The 23,981-nt window shown below is 41.9% G+C and overlaps 1 protein-coding gene across 1 annotated transcript; it reads right to left on the bottom strand.

The window, feature by feature from the left end:
- Positions 1–413: 413 nt before the first annotated feature.
- On the bottom strand, positions 414–23,504 carry LOC138370136 (uncharacterized). Its single transcript, XM_069334126.1, has 3 exons — positions 23,411–23,504; positions 13,125–13,294; positions 414–1,748 (listed from the first exon to the last, which is right to left on the bottom strand). Exons 1-3 carry the CDS (start codon positions 23,502–23,504, stop codon positions 414–416), a joined length of 1,599 nt encoding a protein of 532 aa, XP_069190227.1.
- Between the last annotated feature and the right edge of the window lie 477 nt (positions 23,505–23,981).

The following is a 23,981-nucleotide window of genomic DNA, read 5'->3' as shown; positions in this document are numbered from 1 at the left end:
TCTAGTTCTGAACATTGTCTAGGACTCAAGTATACTCGGTGTATATACACCGAGAAACGGGGTTACACCTCTGGGGACTCTTTTCGACAATGCAAGACACCAGATAACACCGCGAGGTGGATGACACGTTGCTCAATATCCTGACACCAATGTTTGACAAGCTTTGCTATCTTATATCTTATGCTACCTATGTTATGTTTATTACTTGACAAGCCGCCGCCGCCACACAAATCTTACCAGCTAGTCCATCAATGACCTCATAGCAAGGAAGAAGATCTTGACCAGTAAGACCCACAACCGCCCCTCAGCAGCATAAGACAAAGTGGTAGAACAAAATAAAAATAAAAAATCAACTTTGAAACAAAACTCAGTATTATGCAGTATCCGGCCAGCGAATACGACTATTCTCAAGTTCAGGTAAATAAGGGAAGCAGAGTATGGATGTCTTGAAGAATACCTTGATAAGAGAAGCTTGGATGAAGGAAGTAAGAGAAGCTTGGGTGAAGGAAGTAAGAGAAGCTTGGATGAAGGAAGTAAGAGAAGCTTGGGTGAAGGAAGTAAGAGAAACTTGAGTGAAGGAAGTAAGAGAAGCTTGGATGAAGGAAGTAAGAGAAGCTTTGATGAAGGAAGTAAGAGAAGCTTGGATGAAGGAAGTAAGAGAAGCTTGGATGAAGGAAGTAAGAGAAGCTTGGATGAAGGAAGTAAGAGAAGCTTGGATGAAGGAAGTAAGAGAAGCTTGGATGAAGGAAGTAAGAGAAGCTTGGAGAATGAAGTAAGAGAAGCTTGGATGAAGGAAGTAAGAGAAGCTTGGATGAAGGAAGTAAGAGAAGCTTGGATGAAGGAAGTAAGAGAAGCTTGGAGAATGAAGTAAGAGAAGCTTGGATGAAGGAAGTAAGAGAAGCTTGGATGAAGGAAGTAAGAGAAGCTTGGACGAAGGAAGTAAGAGAAGCTTGGATGAAGGAAGTAAGAGAAGCTTGGATGAAGGAAGTAAGAGAAGCTTGGATGAAGGAAGTAAGAGAAACTTGGATGAAGGAAGTAAGAGAAGCTTGGATGAAGGAAGTAAGAGAAGCTTGGAGAATGAAGTAAGAGAAGCTTGGACGAAGGAAGTAAGAGAAGCTTGGATGAAGGAAGTAAGAGAAGCTTGGATGAAGGAAGTAAGAGAAGCTTGGATGAAGGAAGTAAGAGAAACTTGGATGAAGGAAGTAAGGGAAGCTTAGATGAAGGAAGTAAGAGAAGCTTGGATGAAGGAAGTAAGAGAAGCTTGGACGAAGGAAGTAAGAGAAGCTTGGAGAATGAAGTAAGAGAAGCTTGGATGAAGGAAGTAAGAGAAGCTTGGAGAATGAAGTAAGAGAAGCTTGGATGAAGGAAGTAAGAGAAGCTTGGAGAATGAAGTAAGAGAAGCTTGGATGAAGGAAGTAAGAGAAGCTAGGATGAAGGAAGTAAGAGAAGCTTGGACGAAGGAAGTAAGAGAAGCTTGGATGAAGGAAGTAAGAGATGCTAATATGAAGGAAGTAAGAGAAGCTTGGACGAAGGAAGTAAGAGAAGCTTGGATGAAGGAAGTAAGAGAAGCTTGGACGAAGGAAGTAAGAGAAGCTTGGATGAAGGAAGTAAGAGAAGCTTGGACGAAGGAAGTAAGAGAAGCTTGGATGAAGGAAGTAAGAGAAGCTTGGATGAAGGAAGTAAGAGAAGCTTGGAGAAGGAAGTAAGAGAAGCTTGGATGAAGGAAGTAAGAGACACGAAGGAAGGAACTGAGCGCAATAAAAGCTAAATCCAGAACCCAACAAAGGAACAATATAAAAAAAACTTAATTTTTGTTCCATAGAAACATATTAATTTTTAAAGTAAGTTGTGAGTCTTAAGTCTATTTCTGACGAATTGATGAACATCAAATTTAGAGATATTTTGACTGAGGTGAAGGATTCGAACCCCGGCTATACCACATGTATAATATGTCGGGTTATATCAACCTTGCCTCTCACGGGTGCCATGCTCTTGGAGGCCTCGACTGTGTAGCTCTTTAGATTCCGCTAGACTAGAGCAACGGGATCTTGACGCTGTAATTGTCGACTCCTCTAAAGCTGTTGTGCATCAAGTGTGAGGACAGGGTTATATCTGAAACTAATTTTGTGCCACGACAAGACCTCATTACAGTGCTTGGCTTATCTTGAGCCTCTGTAAGCCTAACAGAACACCTCTTAGGCTTACAGAGCTCCCCATCCCCCCCCTAGGCCTGCTACTGACCTTCCACCAAGACGCAACCCACAACAGTTAACTGACTCCCGGGTACCCATTTACTACTGGGTGAACAGAGGTATAAGGTGAAAGGTATCATTGCCCATATCCTTCTGTCTTGCTGTGGGAACTGAGCGTGACCAGCTCTGATCACTCATGAATGGGAGAACTCAAACTATTGAAGCTATATGAGAGCGACAGACATTACAGCGACTCACAAAACTGCTAAAGTAGTCCAATTTGTGAGCTGGAAGTCAACTGCTGAGACTAATCAACAAGATAAGTCAACACGAGACTTATCACAAGGGTCATTAGAGACCACAAGTCGCTGCAGGAAGTGTGTGGTACTCCTCTTCTCAACAGTGCCGTCAAGACTTGAGAAAGGTTTGTACACCTCTATGTCATCGCAGCTCTAGGGACAAAACTAACCTAACTCAGCCCATCCTAGTCAAAGCTAACTCAGCCCATCCTAATCTAACCTTAAATAACCTGATTGAACCCGACCTAACCCGACCTCTACCTAACTTAAACTAACCCAACGATATTAAGAGATCAAATGACATGTTTTCTATATCGCCTGCACGAGGTGGGTGTCGTCACTGGAAAACACGTGAAGGAAAAAAATCATCCACATCACAGTGCCACAGGAGACACAGTAGGTGGTGACATCAGGCCAAGGATCAGCAGTTATCAGAGTCCCTCCTCTCTCATGGTCGAGGAAAACGGGTTCTCATTACTTGACGATATTCCTGGTCGACCTCCACACGGGGGAAGATTATGAATCAGAACCCATACACAGTCTGGTACACTGTACACAGTCTGGTACACTGTACACAGTCTGGTACACTGTACACAGTCTGGTACACTGTACACAGTCTGGTACACTGGTACACTGTACACAGTCTGGTACACTGTACACAGTCTGGTACACTGTACACAGTCTGGTACACTGTACACAGTCTGGTACACTGGTACACAGTCTGGTAAACTGTACACAGTCTGGTACACTGGTACACAGTCTGGTACACTGGTACACAGTCTGGTACACTGTACACAGTCTGGTACACTGTACACAGTCTGGTACACTGGTACACAGTCTGGTACACTGTACACAGTCTGGTACACTGGTACACAGTCTGGTACACTGTACACAGTCTGGTACACTGGTACACAGTCTGGTACTCTGGTACACTGGTACACAGTCTGGTACACTGGTACACAATCTGGTACACTGGTACACAGTCTGGTACACTGGTACACAGTCTGGTACACTGGTACATAGTCTGGCACACTGGTACACAGTCTGGCACACTGGTACACAGTCTGGTACACAGTACATAGTCTGGTACACTGGTGCACAGTCTGGTACACTGTACACAGTCTGGTACTCTGGTACACAGTCTGGTACACTGGTACACAATCTGGCACACTGGTACACAGTCTGGTACACAGTACATAGTCTGGTACACTGGTACACAGTCTGGTACACTGTACACAGTCTGGTACACCGGTACACAGTCTGGTACTCTGGTACACAGTCTGGTACACTGGTACACAGTCTGGTACTCTGGTACACAGTCTGGTACACTGGTACACAGTCTGGTACTCTGGTACACAGTCTGGTACTTTGGTACACAGTCTGGTACACTGTACACAGTCTGGTACACTGGTACACAGTCTGGTACACTGGTACACAGTCTGGTACTCTGGTACACAGTCTGGTACTTTGGTACACAGCCTGGTACACTGGTACACAGTCTGGTACTCTGGTACACAGTCTGGTACACTGGTACACTGTACACAGTCTGGTACACTGGTACACAGTCTGGTACACTGGTACACAGTCTGGTACACTGGTACACAGTCTGGTACACTGTACACAGTCTGGTACACTGGTACACTGTACACAGTCTGGTACACTGTACACAGTCTGGTACACTGGTACACAGTCTGGTACACTGTACACAGTCTGGTACACTGGTACACAGTCTGGTACACTGGTACACAGTCTGGTACACTGTACACAGTCTGGTACACTGTACACAGTCTGGTACACTGGTACACAGTCTGGTACACTGTACACAGTCTGGTACACTGGTACACAGTCTGGTACTCTGGTACACTGGTACACAGTCTGGTACACTGGTACACAGTCTGGTACACTGGTACACAGTCTGGTACACAGGTACACAGTCTGGCACACTGGTACACAGTCTGGCACACTGGTACACAGTCTGGTACACAGTACATAATCTGGTACACTGGTACACAGTCTGGTACACTGTACACAGTCTGGTACACTGTATACAGTCTGGTACTCTGGTACACAGTCTTTTACACTGGTACACAGTCTGGTACACTGGTACACAGTCTGGTACACTGTACACAGTCTGGTACTCTGGTACACAGTCTGGTACACTGGTACACAGTCTGGTACACTGGTACACAGTCTGGTACACTGTACACAGTCTGGTACACTGGTACACAGTCTGGTACTCTGGTACACAGTATGGTACACTGGTACACAGTCTGGTACTCTGGTACACTGGTACACAGTCTGGTACTCTGGTACATAGTCTGGTACTTTGGTACACAGTCTGGTACACTGTACACAGTCTGGAACACTGGTACACAGTCTGGTACACTGGTACACAGTCTGGTACTCTGGTACACAGTCTGGTACTTTGGTACACAGTCTGGTACACTGTACACAGTCTGGTACACTGGTACACAGTCTGGTACTCTGGTACACAGTCTGGTACACTGGTACACAGTCTGGTACACTGGTACACAGTCTGGTACACTGGTACACAGTCTGGTACTCTGGTACACAGTCTGGTACTTTGGTATACAGTCTGGTACTCTGTACACAGTCTGGTACACTGGTACACAGTCTGGTACACTGGTACACAGTCTGGTACACAGTACATAGTCTGGTACACTGGTACACAGTCTGGTACACTGTACACAGTCTGGTACTCTGGTACACAGTCTGGTACACTAATACACAGTCTGGTACACTGTACACAGTCTGGTACACTGGTACACAGTCTGGTACACTGGTACACAGTCTGGTACTCTGGTACACAGTCTGGTACTTTGGTACACAGTCTGGTACACTGGTACACAGTCTGGTACACTGGTACACAGTCTGGTACTTTGGTACACAATCTGGTACTCTGGTACACAGTCTGGTACACTGGTACACAGTCTGGTACACTGGTACACAGTCTGGTACACAGTACATAGTCTGGTACACTGGTACACAGTCTGGTACACTGTACACAGTCTGGTACTCTGGTACACAGTCTGGTACACTGCTACACAGTCTGGTACACTGTACACAGTCTGGTACACTGTACACAGTCTGGCAACACTGTACACAGTCTGGTACACTGTGCACAGTCTGGCAACACTGTACACAGTCTGGTACACTGTACACAGTCTGGCAACACTGTACACAGTCTGGCAACACTGTACACAGTCTGGTACACTGTACAGAGCCTGGCAACACTGTACACAGTCTGGTACACTATACACAGTCTGGCAACACTGTACACAGTATGGTACACTGTACACAGTCTGGTACACTGTACACAGTATGGTACACTGTACACAGTCTGGCAACACTGTACACAGTCTGGAACACAGTACACAGTCTGGCAACACTGTACACAGTCTGGTACACTGTACACAGTCTGGCAACACTGTACACAGTCTGGTACACTGTACACAGTCTGACAACACTGTACACAGTCTGGTACACTGTACACAGTCTGGCAACACTGTACACAGTACACAGTCTGGCAACACTGTACACAGTCTGGTACACTGTACACAGTCTGGCAACACTGTACACAGTCTGGTACACTGTACACAGTCTGGCAACACTGTACACAGTCTGGTACACTGTACACAGTCTGGCAACACTGTACACAGTCTGGTACACTGTACACAGTCTGGCAACACTGTACACAGTCTGGTACACTGTACACAGTCTGGCAACACTGTACACAGTCTGGTACACTGTACACAGTCTGGCAACACTGTACACAGTTTGGTACACTGTACACAGTCTGGCTACACAGTACACAGACTCTGCAGTGATCACTGGGCACTGCTTACCATCACTGACATAAGTAAGAGGGGAAATACAAAGGTAAGGAAGCGACTGATCCTCAAAGCAGACATAAGGCCATACTTTATGAGTAAGATGGTGGCTCTTGTTGTTGTAGATTCAGCTACTCGGGAGTAAACCCCCCGTGCAGCACGGGCTATGGTGAGCCCGTGCAGCACGGGCTATGGTGAGCCCGTGCAGCACGGGCTATGGTGAGCCCGTTAGTGGTGATTGATTCACTGAATATCAAATCTCTGATGACATTAATGAATTTGAAGGTGATCTTAGGAACCAAATTGCGAGTTGTCTGAGATTTTCACGCTGCACTAATAGAAGGGACAGCCCTCAGAGGAAGAAAATTAGATGGTTTGAAAACGAGTAAATAAAGAAACTCAATAAATATGTGCGGCCAGTGAGCAAATAGTTTCGGAGACATCCCACCTAAAGTAAGTAATTATTAAAAGCGGGCACCAAGCCTGGGAGACCACGTAGCACCAATCCCACTGAAAGAGACCGTAAACCTTTTTAAAACTGTGTGCCGAGCACCCAGAGAGGAGAGGATTAAGCACAGAGAAAATGGCTTGGCTTCACTAGCTCCATGGGAAGTGAACCACCTGCAAGACATGCGTGGCCAACTATCCAGAAAGCTAAAGGGAGTCGACCACTACCTTATATATCACTGAACTATATGTTTAACACATCTCTAACCCCTGTCCATGGAGGACGGAAGAAAATGTATATATGCTGGTTAGCATTGTGAAGGTGTGTCCACGTCTGTGGTAGAAAATAATAATAATAATAATAATAAAAAACTACGACCTTCCACACATACAAGGACCCCAAGGATAAGGCTGAACAACTCATACACGAGACGACGAGTCACAGTAACGTGTCTGAAGATATGATGACCAAACAGAAGGGACATCATCAGGATCATCGTCTTTATCATCAGAAGATAAAGAAACAACGACGTTTCAGTCCGTCCTGGACCCTCTCACACACACGCCTTGATAATGGTCCAGGACGGACCGAAATGTCGTCGTTTCATCCTCCTCTGATGTGTGGTCTGGTGCTCACAACTTTAGGCAAGTGCCGCGCTGCAGCATCGTACTCCTCCTTGGTCTGGTGTGGCTCATAATGCTCATACCAACCTCTGGAGGGTTATCTTGAGATGATTTCGGGGCTTTAGTGTCCCCGCGGCCCAGTCCTCGACCAGGCCTCCACCCCCAGGAAGCAGCCCGTGACAGCTGAACAACTCCCAGGTACCTATTTACTGCTAGGTGACAGGGGCATTCAGGGTGAAAGAAACTTTGCCCATTAGTTTCTGCCTCGTGCAGGAATCGAACCCGCGCCACAGAATTACGAGTCCTGCGCGCTATCCACCAGGCTACGAGGCCCCTTTTTAAGGGTTATTAAGGCAGCCCTCAATATCTTACTGACCAGCAGCAAGTATACTTTATTATACACCACAGACCACGACTAGAGTAAACTCAGTTTATATACACCGAAAAGTGGGTTACACCTCTCGGGTGATCTGCCTCCCTCCAGAAGTAAGTACAAACCCTGTGGTATAATGACACAAGAATCAGGACAATGACGTCATTATCCAGCGAGGACGAATATAGACAACCAATCACAGCCAAGTTAATAGGGAGGGTTGGGGGGGGGGGGGGGTGAGAAAAAGGTCAAAGTACTGCGCCTAGCGAATGGGAAGGAAATTATCAGGGGAAAACGCCAACCACTTGGATGGTAGGGGATTTAACGCCGACTTGCAAGAAATGAAACCGTCGTTCTACCGTCCAACTCAAGTGGTTGGTCTCCCTGGCGAAGATTGGGGCACTTATGACATAAAGCACTTTGTGAAGTCTCAGGGAACCCTCGACTTTATCTCTTCTCTAAGTCACACTTGAGTGAAGTGTTGCGCACACAACGGAAACTTACAGTAATTGTCCTCATCCCAAAGACCCTTGTCATTACTATCATAGTCACGGTGTTACTGGGACCATAACCCGGGTTCTTTTTGTTGACCTTTCTGTAGGGGCCTTAGTGCCTCTTCTTGCCAGGTCCAACACCAAGTCAAGGATAAGTCATTAAGAACTGATTAGTGGTAGACACTCGGACGGGAGTGGGCTTAAACGAAACGTTACCTTCACGACATGTATTTCAATCTTATGTGGAAATATATACAACTAATATACATAGAGAGAGAGAGAGAGAGAGAGAGAGAGAGAGAGAGAGAGAGAGAGAGAGAGAGAGAGAGAGAGAGAGAGAGAGAGAGAGAGCGAGAAAGAATGAGAGAGAGAGAGAGGGAGAGGGAGAGAGAGAGAAAGAGAGAGAGAAAGAATGAGAGAGAGAGAGAGGGAGAGGGAGAGAGAGAGAAGGAGAGAGAGAGAGAGAGCGAGAAAGAATGAGAGAGAGAGAGAGAGAGAGAGAGAGAGAGAGAGAGAGAGAGAGAGAGAGAGAGAGAGAGAGAGAGAGAGAGAGAGAGAGAGAGAGCGAGAATGAATGAGAGAGAGGGAGAAGGAGAGAGAGAGAGAGAGAGAGAGAGAGAGAGAGAGAGAGAGAGAGAGAGAGAGAGAGAGAGAGAGAGAGAGAGAGAGAGAGAGAGAGAGAGAGAGAGAGCGAGAAAGAATGAGAGAGAGAGAAAGAGAGAGAGAGAGAGAATGAATGAGAGAGAGAGAGGGAGAAGGAGAGAGAGAGAAAGAGAAAGAATGAGAGAGAGAGAGAGAGAGGGAAAGTGTTGGAGTGTTGATGTTTGGCAGTCCTCCAATGGCAGGTGTCAAAGCCTGGTCACACATAAAACAAAAATATAGACTGCTTGCCTGTTGTCTGTGGTAAGTGAGAGGGAGGAACACGTAAAACACAAAGTATGAACAATGAAACTTTAATATATTTACTTTAAACATAAATGAAAATAAAGACAAATCTCGGGGAGTGAAAATTTCAATGAAAATAATAAAGAACTGCAAAGACAATATGAAACACAATAATACAATGTAAAAATGGTGCTGAGAATATCGGCTATGGCTGAAACCTCCCTTCGTATACGAGCTAATGAGCTAGTATGCCAGAAAGAGATATCAACGCTAAGAACACAAAGAATATTCTGAAGTGGATAGCTGGTCAGGCTCAGACGTCGACTCGGGTAGAGGGCGCTGAGGTGCTGTGTGCAGGTGCGCGGCTGGCGAGTCACCAATCAAAGAGAGGCAGGTGGGTGAAGGGTAGTTAGCTGGTTTGATGACGAGCCGGCGTGTGGAGGGTGTATGGAGTGGGGGGGTCTGGGTACGTTTTGCCTCCTGGTCAAAACGTTTTGTGCTACCGGTGACATATCTTGAATGTAGCATCTTATACTTATATCTTGGGACGTAACTTGAAGTAGAGAAGAGCAGGCTCAATCTCTCTTGAAAGAGATTATCGTCACAACTCTCCCCCGAAGCCTGCGGTTCCGGTGAAGTTACGTCTTCAGGAGGTAGAGTGGTAGGTGGAGCAGCCTCTACCTCATTGACTCTGGAGAGGGCGTCTGCTATGATGATGTCAGATCCCTTGATGTAGAGATCTCCAGGTTGAATTTCTGCAGATAAAGCCCATTGTAGAAGCCGTCGATTGTTGAATTGGGCTTGCTGCAGGAAGTGTAGGGTGTTGTGGTCCGTGTAGATGGTGGTAGACCGAGCACTTTTCAGGTATGGTTCGAAGTGCTGCAAGTTCAGGCCGATGAGTAGCTCCCTGTCGATTGTGTTGTAGTTCCCTGTAGCTGTGGTCGCTAACAGGTAGATTCTCCTCGCCTCGTTGTTGCACTAGGTCACCCCCGATGCCGGTACCACTGGCGTCGACATGGAGGATGAAAGGCTTCGTGATATCTGGCGAGGTGAGAATAGTATTAGAACATGGCAAAGGAGCACTATTATGGTCCTGTAAATTGGGATGAAGATCAGGTAGGATTTCCGATTTGGTAAGCACCAATTTAGTGTTAATGCTTTCGGGAGAAGCAGGGAAGGCTTCACTGTGGAGGTATGGACCTTTAGATGTAGAGATAGATATCAGCACAGTAGGAGGAATACCTTGATACTGCTTCAAGAGGTTGACGTGGCACAGCTGGGTTGTCCGCCGCCTATCAGGAGTCTCAAGAACGTAGTTGTTGTAGTTTCTGCACTCCTTGATACGGTAGGGTCCTGAAAACTTGTTTTTCAATGGAGAACCTGGGATAGGAAGGTATGCCAATACGAAGTCTCCTGGTTTAAATTTCCTTAATTTGCTGCTTTGGTAAAAAAAAGAGTCTTCTTCCTCTCCTGGGCTTTCAATAGGTTGTCATTAGCAAATTTACTTACTCTCTCTAGAATGTGTTGTAAGTTTTGAAGAAACTGGGGCACATTCTGATGGTCACTGAAGGTGGCATTACGTAGAGAATCCTTGAAAGCTTTGAGAGGAGTATGGCACTTACGTCCATAGAGCATCTCATAAGGAGATACTCCTAGTGACTCATTGGGGAGACTTCGAAAAATGCACATAATGAGATCAAGTTGTCTATCCCAGTCCTTCAAAGTCTCATTGCAGAATTTCTTTAGGAGTGCTTTGATAGTCTGATGACTACGTTCAAGAGAACCCTGTGAAGCAGGATGATAGGGGCTGGACAGTACTTGTGTGATGTTGAACTCTTCCAGTGTCTTCTTGAAGAGATCACTGGTGAAGTTGGTGCCACAGTCACTTTGAACCTCTCTTGGAAATCCATACTGGGTGAAGATCTTCAATAGGTGTTTCACCACAGTAGCAGCCGTAATGTTCTTTACTGGAACTGCTATGGTGAATCTGGTGGTAGGACACATGATAGTTAATATATATGGGTTGCCAGAACTGGTCCGGGGTAAGGGATCAACACAGTCTATGATGAGTCTGTGGAAAGGTTCCGCAGGCACCTGGATGGGTTTTAATGGAGCCTGGGGAATAGAGATGTTAGGTTTACCTGCCATCTGACATACATGACACTTGTTTACGTATTTCTTTACGTCTTTTACCATACCTGGCCAGTAGTAGTCTTGTCTGATTCCGTGGTAGGTTTTGTTGAAGCCATGGTGAGAAAGAGCTCCGTGGGCCAGGTGTAGGATATCGGGCCGTATGCTGGTGGGAATCACTAGTTGTTCGACATTGGCCCAATCGTCATCCTCCTTCAGTTTGCTGGGATCTGTATCTGCGGTAGAGCAATTCATTCTCTAGGAAGAACCCAGGGATACTGTCAGGTTGAGTCTCAGCCTGGAAGAATAATGGTGTCAAGGTAAGATCTTCCCTCTGTAACTTACGGAACTCCAACTTGGTAAGATTTGGAGGTAGATTCTGAGGGTCTTGAGGGACAGCGGTAGTAGTAGAGTCAGCTGGTTGCGGTCGTGCAGCTTGTGCACGGGTGGTCACCAAAACCGGAGGAGAAACTTTTATCACTTTCTTGAACCTCTGCTGGAACATATTCAAAGATGGGATTATCCATTACAGCGGTACACACCTGGGGTTTGTCCATGACGATCAGGTTGGGCGGTTGCAGATCTTCTGCCAAGTCGTTGCCCAGGAGAAGTTGCACTCCAGGCATGGGAAAAGGCTTTTCCCTGATGGCGACTTGGACTTCACCGGTCACGAAGGGACAATCCAGGTGGACTCTGGCGAGTGGATATGGAGTGGTAGCAGTGAGATCAGTGATAAGGACGGTTTCCCCGGTGTAGGCGACGTTGGACACAGGCGATTTTAACATAATGGACTGAAGAGCCGCAGTGTCCCTCAAGATCTTCAATTTGAAACTTCCCTCCGAATCTGTACCGTTGGTAGAGACAGTTCCAGGATACAGGTGTTTGCTGAAGAGAGAAAGATCATTAACATTAACACCAACATTCATCACAGGCTTACCGGACTTAGGAGGACTCAGTTTGGGTTTAGTAGATTCATTGCTCTTGTATTGAGCCTTCACACATCTATCTATGGTATGTCCATAGAGTTTGCAATACTTACAATACAATTGTGAGCTCGCTTCATCTGTACTCACTTTATCGTAACTGTACCAAGACTTCTTACTGGGAGGTTGTGATGGTGTCAGCCGGTGGATGAGGCTGTAGGTGTCAGCCGACTTCGCACATTTGATGTAGTCGGTTTCTTATTTATCTGCTAGATATAAACTGACGGAAGGGGGAACATGTCTCAAGAATTCCACAACTAGCATGAGGTTGATGAGTTCTGAAAATGTAGAGACATGTGCTGCTTCCAGCCATTTCATAAAATATCTTTTCTTTGTATTGGCAAATTCTAAAAATGTGGTGGTACTTGCCTTAAGATGGTCACGGAATTTTCGTCTGTAGCTTTCGGTGGAGAGAAGGTAGGCGTCCAACACTGCTTGCTTCAGGGTCTGGTAGTCATTCTCAGACGCTAAGGTACTGAGAGTAACTGCAGCTCTACCTGTAAGATGCACTCTGAGAAGGGTGGACCATTGGTCAACAGGCCAGCTAAGTTGATTAGCTAGGGTCTCAAAGGTGGTAAAAAAGACATCGATTTCTGTCTCAACGAATGGTGGCATTAACTTACTTGCATGGGATATATTGAAACTTACTGGAAGACTGGCGATAGCTTGCTGGCGTTGAGTGAGGTGTGTAGTCTCCAACGCGAGTTCTTGTTGACGACATTCTATAGCCATAGCAGCTTGCTGTTTGTCATGCTCGCGTTGCATCTCCAGGTGACGATGTTTTGCTTCAAGCTGTACTCTCTCACGCTCACGGAGTATTGCATTCTCACGTTCCTTGAGGGCGACTTCGCGTTCCTGTTCTTCTTTCCTGATTGCAGCTTCCTCTTTCCTCAGTTGTAGAGCTTCCTTTGCCAGGGCTGCCTCTCGTTCCTTCATTTGGAAAGCTGCTTGTTGTTGCTCTCTCTCGATCTTGGCAAGTTCTAGTTTGAGTTTCATAGTTGCCAAATCAGGTTTATCTGCAATAGAATAAGTTTCGTGAGTTTCAGAGTCAATCTTCCCTTCATCTAAGAGGTAATCCATGATTAGGTTATGTATCTCATTTTTGTTGGCTCCATGGGGAACATCTAGTTGATACTCTTGTGCAAGAGTTTGTAATTCAGTCCTCTTGGCACGACACAAGGTCCCTATTTCACCAGCTGGATCGTTACGGAAAGCTTGGAGACGAAACATGGTGAAAGATAGCAAATAAATGTACACGAATATAGTTGTGATATGGTAAATGTCAGAAACAGGATAACGTGGCAACTGGTAACTATCCTGTGGAATGTTAATCTTTAACAATTAAAGTTAATTATAGGATGGTAAATGATTAGTCAAAGTCGCAGGAAATCTTGTACCCGGTACTCAATGTAAGAGAATAAGGGCAAGAAAATCCTACTAAATAAGTGAAACTGAGTTTTTAATACAAATGAAACATTTAATTGCTCCAAAAGTGAATTAGGTAGTCCAAGAATGTAGGCATACCTTGCCGAGTCTCTGTAGGACATAAGCAGGGGTTTCCACACTAAATGAATATGATACTTACAGAATTAGCGAACTTTGTGCTCTGTAAAAAGAAAGCTAATTCCCTACCTAAGTAAATATCATCATCTCTGACCGACGTGTAGGGGTGCGAGTGTCAACTGGTGACGAGAACTGCTGCTGAGGTCCCAACTCAGCAACAAAGTCCGTGCTAGAGGAACTATGGCCCTCTTTTCACCTTCGGTCGGATTGCAGAAGATAGGGTGCTTTGACCCAGAGACAAACCAAAGTACCAGGGTACCACAATGATGATCTGCCGAAAATATGAGAAATATCCTAGGGACAAAAGGTGGTAAACACGAGTAATAACACGGAGGGAGAGATGACCAATTAAGAGAATGACTGAGGCCTACAGTCACCACGTAATCCAAAGTTATCTCACACTCACCATATGCTACTCTCGGAATGCACAATACACACAGCACCATATAAATATAAAAATTAATGATAATATTAAAAGGCTACTTTAGCAAAGTGAAGTACACTTACCACAAATTGACGTTCTGGTACTAGTACCTGAGTGAAGCATCCCGGACAGGCCCCCATAAAAATGTGATGGGAAAGTGTTGGAGTGTTGATGTTCGGCAGTCCTCCAATGGCAGGTGTCAAAGCCTGGTTACACTTTAAACAAAAATATAGACTGCTTGCCTGTTGTCTGTGGTAAGTTAGAGGGAGGAACACAGAAAACACAAAGTATGAACAATGAAACTTTAATATATTTACTTTAAACATAAATTAAAATAAAGACAAATCTCGGGGAGTGAAAATTTCGATGAAAATAATAAAGAACTGCAAAGACAATATGAAACACAATAATACAATGTAAAAATGGTGCCGAGAATATTGGCTATGGCTGAAACCTCCCTTCGTGTACGAGCTAATGAGCTAGTATGCCAGAGAGAGATATCAACGCTAAGAGCATAAAGAATATTCTGAAGTGGATAGCTGGTCAGGCTCAGACATCAACTCGGGTAGAGGGCACTGAGGTGCTGTGTGCAGGTGCGCGGCTGGCGAGTCACCAATCAAAGAGAGGCAGGCGGGTGAAGGGTAGTTAGGTGGTGTGATGACGAGCCAGCGCGTGGAGGGTGTATGGAGTGGGGTGATCTGGGTACGTTTTGCCTCCTGGTCAAAACGTTTTGTGCTACCGGTGATGTATCTTGAATGTACCATCTTATACTTATATCTTGGGACGTAACTTGAAGTAGGGAAGAGCAGGCTCAATCTCTTGAAAGAGATTATCGTCACAAAATATATATATATATATATATATATATATATATATATATATATATATATATATATATATATATATATAAATGTATATATATATATATATATATATATATATATATATTAGTATATTTTGGTAGCAGTCTTTCCTGTAGACATATATTATTAAATATGACCGAAAAAGTAAGATTAATAATTCTAACACGAATTTTCTCAATCTTTCGTACATTTCTTTTCACTGTTGGAGGTAATTCAAAAATCAATTCTCCAAAATTCATTTTTATTTCTAGTCTGACGCGACACTTGAGCGCGTTTCGTAAAACTTATTACATTTTCAAAGACTTTACACATACACAACTGAATAGAACTTACATATCTCCGATTTGTTTATATCTACATTTGAGTGAGGTGGATGGGGTGAGGTGGTATTTAATAGGGTATTAATTTCATCAACACAAGACAGAACACGAAACAATGGGTATTGAAATGGAAGTGATTGTAGAAAGCCTATTGGTCCATATTTCTTGATGCTTCTATATTGGAGCAGAGTCTTGAGGTGGGTAGAATATAGTTGTGCATTAATTGGCTGTTGATTGCTGATGTTGACTTCTTAATGTGCAGTGCCTCGCAAACGTCAAGCCGTCTGCTATCGCTGTATCTATCGATGATTTCTGTGTTGTTTACTAGGATTTCTCTGGCGATGGTTTGGTTCCAGCCTGTACTCCTCTTGACATACCAGAAAATATTCTGAGGAAACTACTCCAAGCTTGTACTAAAGAGGCAACCTTCTTGAGCTCGGATGAGCACATGTATAAGCAAGTAGATGGGGTCGCCATGGGTTCTCCCCTAGGTGTCCTGTTTGCAAACTTCTACATGGGTACCATCGAGCAAAAAGTCTTAGTCGACATGAACTTGAAACCGGCCATATACTGCAGGTATGTTGACGACATTTTTACACAGGTACCTGATGTCAGACATCTGCAGGAGCTGAAGGAAGCATTTGAGCAGAGTTCCGTGCTGCGTTTCACTTACGAGATGGAAAAGGATGGGAAGCTGCCCTTTCTAGATGTAACAGTCATGGAAAAGAGCGGAGGTTTCCACACTGCAGTCTACACTAAGGAAACGAACATAGGAATGTGCCTAAATGCCAACAGCGACTGCCAAGACATCTACAAGAGGAGTGTTGTTAACGCATATGTCGACCGTGCTCTCAGCCACAGCTCAGAATGGAAGCAAGTCGACGAAGAACTCTGTAGGGTAAGGCAGGTCCTAGTCAACAATGGCTAGTCCAATGGTTTCGTCGAAGACATCATAAGAAGGAAAGTGAAACGCCATGCAACCTCTGAAGAGACAACTAACACAACACCTATACCCCCAATTAGACTATTTTACAGGAACTTCTTTTCCACAGCTCATAAAACGGAGGAAAGGGTCCTGAAAGATATTGTTAATAGAAACGTTATCCCTACAGACAAAAATCAGAGGATACAACTGACGATTTACTATAAAACCAGAAAAACGGCCAGCCTACTCATGAGAAACTCTCCAGACACAAAGCAGAACGCTTTAAAAGAGACCAACGTCGTCTATGCCTTCAAATGCCCACTTGGGGACTGTAAGCTCCAAAAAACCCAGTATATAGGCAAGGCAACCACATCTCTTTCTAGGCGTTTAACGATGCATAAACAACAGGGCTCCATTAAGGAACATATAATCTCTTCCCACAACCAAACCATCGCCAGAGAAATCCTAGTAAACAACACAGAAATCATCGATAGATACAGCGATAGCAGACGGCTTGACGTTTGCGAGGCACTGCACATTAAGAAGTCAACACCAGCAATCAACAGCCAATTAATGAACAACTATATTCTACCCACCTCAAGACTCCGCTCCAATATAGAAGCATCAAGAAATATGGACCAATAGGCTTTCTACAATCACTTCCACTTCAATACCCATTGTTTCGTGTTCTGTCTTGTGTTGATGAAATTAGTACCCTATTAAATACCACCTCACTCCATCCACCTCACTCAAATGTAGATATAAACAAATCGGAGATATGTAAGTTCTATTCAGTTATGTATGTGTAAAGTCTTTGAAAATGTAATAAGTTTTACGAAACGCGCTCAAGTGTCGCGTCAGACTAGAAATAAAAATGAATTTTGGAGAATTGATTTTTGAATTACCTCCAACAGTGAAAAGAAATGAACGAAAGATTGAGAAAATTCGTGTTAGAATTATTAATCTTACTTTTTCGGTCATTATATATATATATATATATATATATATATATATATATATATATATATATATATATATATATAAATATATATATATATATATATATATATATATATATGTCGTACCTAGTAGCCAGAACGCACTTCTCAGCCTACTATGCAAGGCCTGATTTGCCTAATAAGCCAAGTTTTCATGAATTAATTGTTTTTCGACTACCTAACCTACCTAACCTAACTTTTTCTGCTACCTAACCTAACCTATTAAGATAGGTTAGGTTAGGTTAGGTAGGGTTGGTTAGGTTCGGTCATATATCTCCGTTAATTTTAACTCCAATAAAAAAAATTGACCTCAAACATTATGAAATGGGTAGCTTTATCATATCATAAGAAAAAAATTTGAGAAAATATATTAATTCAGGAAAACCTGGCTTATTAGGCAAATCGGGCCGTGCATAGTAGGCTGAGAAGTGCGTTCTGGCTACAAGGTACGACATTATATATATATATATATATATATATATATATATATATATATATATATATATATATATATATTTATGATCGATGTTCCCTTCGGGAATCTTAATTTTAAGATGAATAGGAAAACCAGGGATATACTGAACATCTTGTTTCAGATTCTTTACTTTAAAAAACATAACGTTTCGAATACTTCTCGTATTCATCATCAGATCTAAAAGAAAAAACAGAAATCACAATCAAATAACTAGTAAACAAAGAACCCATACTGAATATAATTGTCTATCAAAGAAAGGAAAATGCTTAAAAAACAAAACACTTAAGCGCACTTAAAGTGATCAATACAAATTAAACTTATTAACTGTCACATATATAAAAGCTAATTTAAAAATCCATTCGACTACAAGACGAAATGTATAACTACTAAAACAAACCATTCTATTAAACTTACGTGAAGTGATCAGAAATGAAACTCGATACCTAACACATAGATACTAAACACTATAACAAATATTCATATAATGACTACAAATCTACAAAAAATGTATATAAAATACAAACAGAATAAACGACAATTATAAAGTATTAACCAAAATCTTATAAAAACTCAAATATTAAATAAAATTAAATACCAAAAAATGTATTATATATCCTAAATAAAAGATTATAATAATGTACAATGTCAAGACTTGAAATACGTAAGAAAGGGCAAAGGCATGATAAACTAAACAAAATTATAATAAAATTAAACTACCAGAATGAACTATAAATCAATTTACAGGTCCTACTGTGCACTATACAGTGTACAGTTGAACAGCTGAAAGGTTGCTATTCAACAGAGGCCGCAGCTCCTTTATATATAAGGATTCCATTACTCTCAAATCTGACTGGCCATTCATACAAGTGTCCAGAATTTTAAAATCAGATTCCAGCAGAGAATGATCAAACTCATAACAATGGTTTCTAATCTCCGAAAATGCTGGTTTAGACAATGGTAATCCAGTCCTAAAAGATAATCCCCGGTGCTCAAGTATCCTAATCTTAAAGTTCCGAATGGAACTCCCGACATATCCAGCATTACAGCTGGAACAATTATACATATATACGACATTTGAGCACAAGGGGGTAGGCACTTTATCTTTAAATTTAAAATAAGAGCCTATGGTATTTGTGTTGACAAAAATAAATCTAAAGTCTACTTGAGGATAACACTGCTGCAACAGTCTCCTCAAACGACTCCTTACAGAAAAACTAATACTGCCATAAAATGGTAATTTAATATATTTAAGATCCCTTTCCACTGTAGTAATCCTTCACGATGGGTGAAACTTCTTATTTAAGAAATTCCTTATAAAGGTATAAACCATATGCACAGGATAACCATTATTTGAAAAAAATTTCACAAGAAAATTAATTTCTTAATTTAATTAATTATTAGAAATTAATTTTCTTGTGAAATTTTTTTCAAATAATGGTTATCCTTTGCATATGGTTTATACTTTATAAGGAATTTCTTAAATAAGAAGTTTCACCCATCGTGTAGGATTACTACAGTGGAAAGGGATCTTAAATATATTAAATTACCATTTTATGGCACTATTAGCTTTTTCTGTAAGGAGTCGTTTGAGGAGACTGTTGCAGCAGTGTTATCCTCAAGTAGACTTTAGATTTATTTTTGTCAACACAAATACCATAGGCTCTTATTTTAAATTTAAAGATAAAGTGCCTACCCCCTTATGCTCAAATGTCGTATATATGTATAATTGTTCCAGCTGTAATGCTGGATATGTCGGGAGTTCCATTCGGAACTTTAAGATTAGGATACTTGAGCACCAGGGAGTATCTTTTAGGACTGGATTACCATTGTCTAAACCAGCATTTTCGGAGATTAGAAACCATTGTTATGAGTTTAATCATTCTCTGCTGGAATCTGATTTTAAAATTCTGGACACTTGTATGAATGGCCAGTCAGATTTGAGAGTAATGGAATCCTTATATATAAAGGAGCTGCGGCCTCTGTTGAATAGCAACCTTTCAGCTGTTCAACTGTACACTGTATAGTGCACAGTAGGCCCTGTAATTTGATTTATAGTTCATTCTGGTAGTTTAATTTTATTATAATTTTGTTTAGTTTATCATGCCTTTGCCCTTTCTAACGTATTTCAAGTCTTGACATTGTACATTATTATAATCTTTTATTTAGGATATATAATACATTTTTTGGTATTTAATTTTATTTAATATTTGAGTTTTTATAAGAATTTGGTTAGTACTTTATAATTGTCGTTTATTCTGTTTGTATTTTATATACATTTTTTGTAGATTTGTAGTCATTATATGAATATTTGTTATAGTGTTTAGTATCTATGTGTTAGGTATCAATTTTCACTTCTGATCACTTCACGTAAGTTTAATAGAATGGTTTGTTTTAGTAGTTATAAATTTCGTCTTGTAGTCTAATGGATTTTTAAATTAGTTTATTATATATGTGACAGTTAATAAGTTTTATTTGTATTGGTCACTTTAAGTGCGCTTAAGTGTTTTGTTTTTTAAGCATTTTCCTTTCTTTGATAGGCAATTATTTCAGTATGAGTTCTTTGTTTACTAGTTATTTGATTGTGATTTCTGTTATTTCTTTTAGATCTGATGATGAATACGAGAAGTATTCGAAACGTTATGCATTTTAAAGTAAAGATTCTGAAACAAGATGTTCAGTATATCCCTGGTTTTCCTATTCATCTTAAAATATATATATATATATATATATATATATATATATATATATATATATATATATATATATATATATATATATGTCGTACCTAGTAGCCAGAACGCACTTCTCAGCCTACTATGCAAGGCCCGATTTGCCTAATAAGCCAAGTTTTCCTGAATTAATATATTTTCTCTATTTTTTTTTCTTATGTAATGATAAAGCTACCCATTTCATTATGTATAAGGTCAATTTTTTTTATTGGAGTTAAAATTAACGTAGATATATGACCGAACCTAACCAAACCTACCTAACCTAACCTAACCTATCTTTATAGGTTAGGTTAGGTTAGGTAGCCGAAAAAGTTAGGTTAGGTTAGGTTAGGTAGGTTAGGTAGTCGAAAAACAATTAATTCATGAAAACTTGGCTTATTAGGCAAATTGGGCCTTGCATAGTAGGCCGAGAAGTGCATTCTGGCTACTAGGTACGACATATATATATATATATATATATATATATATATATATATATATATATATATATATATATATATATATATATCGCCTTGATAGATCTTCTATCATGGCGAGTCCTCGTTCGCACTACACTCATGGGCTCCTTCCTTGAGTCCCTCTTCTGAGGTAGTCACGCAGGAGAGTCCACTTTTCTCAGCAATTGACAGGCCAGTCCATCACAATATTCACAGTATCTGGACGCTAACTCCAACAACACGCTGGCAAACTTCCTCTCAAGACTTAACCGCTAACAAGCCTTAACTTGTTAAAGACATACGGACGTACAATCCGTCTACGAACACAACTGGGCCACCCGGGATATGTCATTTCAACTTCTATAGCTCCCTAACTGCCACAGACACGTCTGTCTCCAACGACTAGGCTCTTCTTGTTCTGACTGAAACAAGCCTTGCGTTCTTCAAGACTGTCCGTGCTGTCCGACTTTGCTAGAAGCTGCGACAACAACACATGACACTGCCCGACTTATAGCGGTAGGAGCTCCCTATGCAGGTGACTTCCTATTAGCAACCCTAATAAGTGGTGCGCTTTTGTCCGCCCTGTGGAACGACGCCCGCCACTGCCCCCCGAATGCAAGTATGGCAGGAGGAGGAGGAGGCAGGAGGCACACCGGGAATCCCCCTAATATTTGACAAACGAGTCCCTAGCCCACGTCATCATGCTGTAATGCCTAGCACACCATGCACATTCACTTCTTTTCCTACCATCCTCCTTCTGTTAAAATAAGTGTCCTCGTCTCTCTCTTCCTCCGCGCTCTACGCATCAGCGACCCTCAGTTTCTCGATTCTGAAATTTCCTTTATTTACAAATCTTTCTCTCGCCTTGGTTACCTTTTACATTTTATCAACTGTCCCGATTCTCAAGCCAAACGAAATTTCTTTCATCCTAAACCTGATTCCAACACTACTATTACTGTGCTCTGCCTTCCCTTCATATCTGAACTCAAAACTCTTACTAATACCCTTCGTCCTCCTGATATAAAGCTCTCCTTTCGTCAAAAAAACAGTCCTCGTGCTAATCTTGTTCACAGATCTCCAGCTTCTAATGCTGTTGGTGTCTACTCTATTTCCTGTTCGTCTTGTCCTATCCAATACTTTGATGAAACTGGCCGTACACTTAATGACAAACTCGAGAAACACAAAAGAATTGTTAAGTCTACAGACGCAAACTATGTTCTCCTTTGTAATGTTAGGGATTCTAATCATCCTATTGATTGGTCGTCTTCTAAAATAATCTTTCCTGCCTCTTTTCTTCACAGACACCGTCTTGTCGAATAGGCTGTAATACACAACTTTATTCTTCAGCCACGTTATTGTGACTCATGATATGCTTGTTATCTGATATCATAAATCCTTATCGTGACGAACTGGAGCGAATGATCAAATATAATCCAGGAAGCATGTAGCACAAAACGTAGCAACCATTGCCAATAGTAAACAGCCAACATTAATGAATTAAAACTCGGGTCGCTTGTGTCGTAGTTTACAATTGGATCTTCAAACAGATTGTTATACATTATTATTATATTGTTTTAATATTATGACCAAGTATTTAATTCAATTTCTTTTTTATTATGCACCCCATACCCATCCCGTGGGCGGTGGTGTAAAGGATTACAGAGGCACATAATCGGTTCAGGAACTGAACTCTCTAGTTCGTTTAGCTAAGCAAATAACAATCTTTTGACGATAGTTACACAATTATTAATGTTATATATACATGTACTCATACTCATGCATACATGTACATATACATACGTATACATACACATACATATTTAATCGCCCACACAAATACACACATCAATAATCTTTTGTGCCACAAGTGATACCACAAGAGGCTCACAACAGTCACTATACAAGGCACTTTACATCTATGATGAGTCGCACAGTTACTAGTCTTGCTGCACACCTACCCAACTGGGCGGCAGCTTTACAGTCATGTGCATGCATTACCTACAGTAAGCACATTTTGGATACTTCGCTAAGATTTCTTGCAGCACATCATTATGAATGAAGTACTTACACATTTCTTGGACACTATTGATGGTGTTATCTCTAAATTCCGCGATTTTTTCACATTCCATTATATAATGACGCAAAGTATGCGAATAGTTCTGCTGACAGAGTTACATTTAGTCAAATCTACATCAGCAGATGTTACAAATTCCCAGAGGTACTTGTAGCCGAGCCTAAGCCTAGCAGTGGTAACATCTAGAAGTCTGCTAACCTTATTGGATGACCCATAGACGTGCAGTACTTCCGGCATAATAGAATGATGATAGATGGAGTAACTGGTGTGAATTTCACTTTGCCTCAAGTCTCCGAAATTTAGTTGACGTTCCCGAAATATTACTGCCCTCAGACTGTTCAAAGAAAAGTCCAAGTTGGTAATCAATTTCCTCTTTACGAGCAAAAGTCTTGGCCAACTCATTAGTTTTATCATGCATTCGGAGACCAATATGGGAAGGAATCCACAGGAGACAGAGTCTGACTCAATCATTGATTATTTCATTATATCTGTGTCTAGCTTCAGAGATAAGCACGTCACAGTTATGCCTTGGGGAGCTGAGGGCACTTACAATTTTTTTTTTTTTTTTTGAGATATATACAAGAGTTGTTACATTCTTGTACAGCCACTAGTACGCGTAGCGTTTCGGGCAGGTCCCTGGAATACGATCCCAGCCGCGAACAATCGTTTTTTCATCCAAGTACACATTTTACTGTTGCGTTAAACAGAGGCTACAGTTAAGGATTTGCGCCCAGTAAATCCTCCCCGGCCAGGATACGAACCCATGGCATAGCGCTCGTGGAACGCCAGGCGAGTGTCTTACCACTACACCACGGAGACTGTAATTAGCGTGTTAACTCTGGATTCATATACGCGCTCGAGTGCAAGGATTATGGCAATCATTTCTGTTTGAAGA

Source organism: Procambarus clarkii, chromosome 31, assembly GCF_040958095.1.
Source record: "Procambarus clarkii isolate CNS0578487 chromosome 31, FALCON_Pclarkii_2.0, whole genome shotgun sequence".
Classification (NCBI taxonomy): domain Eukaryota; kingdom Metazoa; phylum Arthropoda; class Malacostraca; order Decapoda; family Cambaridae; genus Procambarus; species Procambarus clarkii.
Note: the sequence above shows the minus strand (reverse complement) of the source record. Positions and strands in the feature narration are given on the sequence as shown.

Bases quoted from the DNA above. Each gene is read 5' to 3' on its own strand.
- LOC138370136 (XM_069334126.1), bottom strand. From the start codon at position 23,504: ATGCATGATAAAACTAATGAGTTGGCCAAGACTTTTGCTCGTAAAGAG. The intron at 13,295-23,410 runs GTAATATTTCGG...ATTCTATTGCAG, and splicing joins CTTTGAACAGTCTGAGGGCA to ATAAACCTGATTTGGCAACT. The intron at 1,749-13,124 runs GTCGCCCTCAAG...TATTGCGCTCAG, and splicing joins AAGAAGAACAGGAACGCGAA to TTCCTTCCTTCGTGTCTCTT.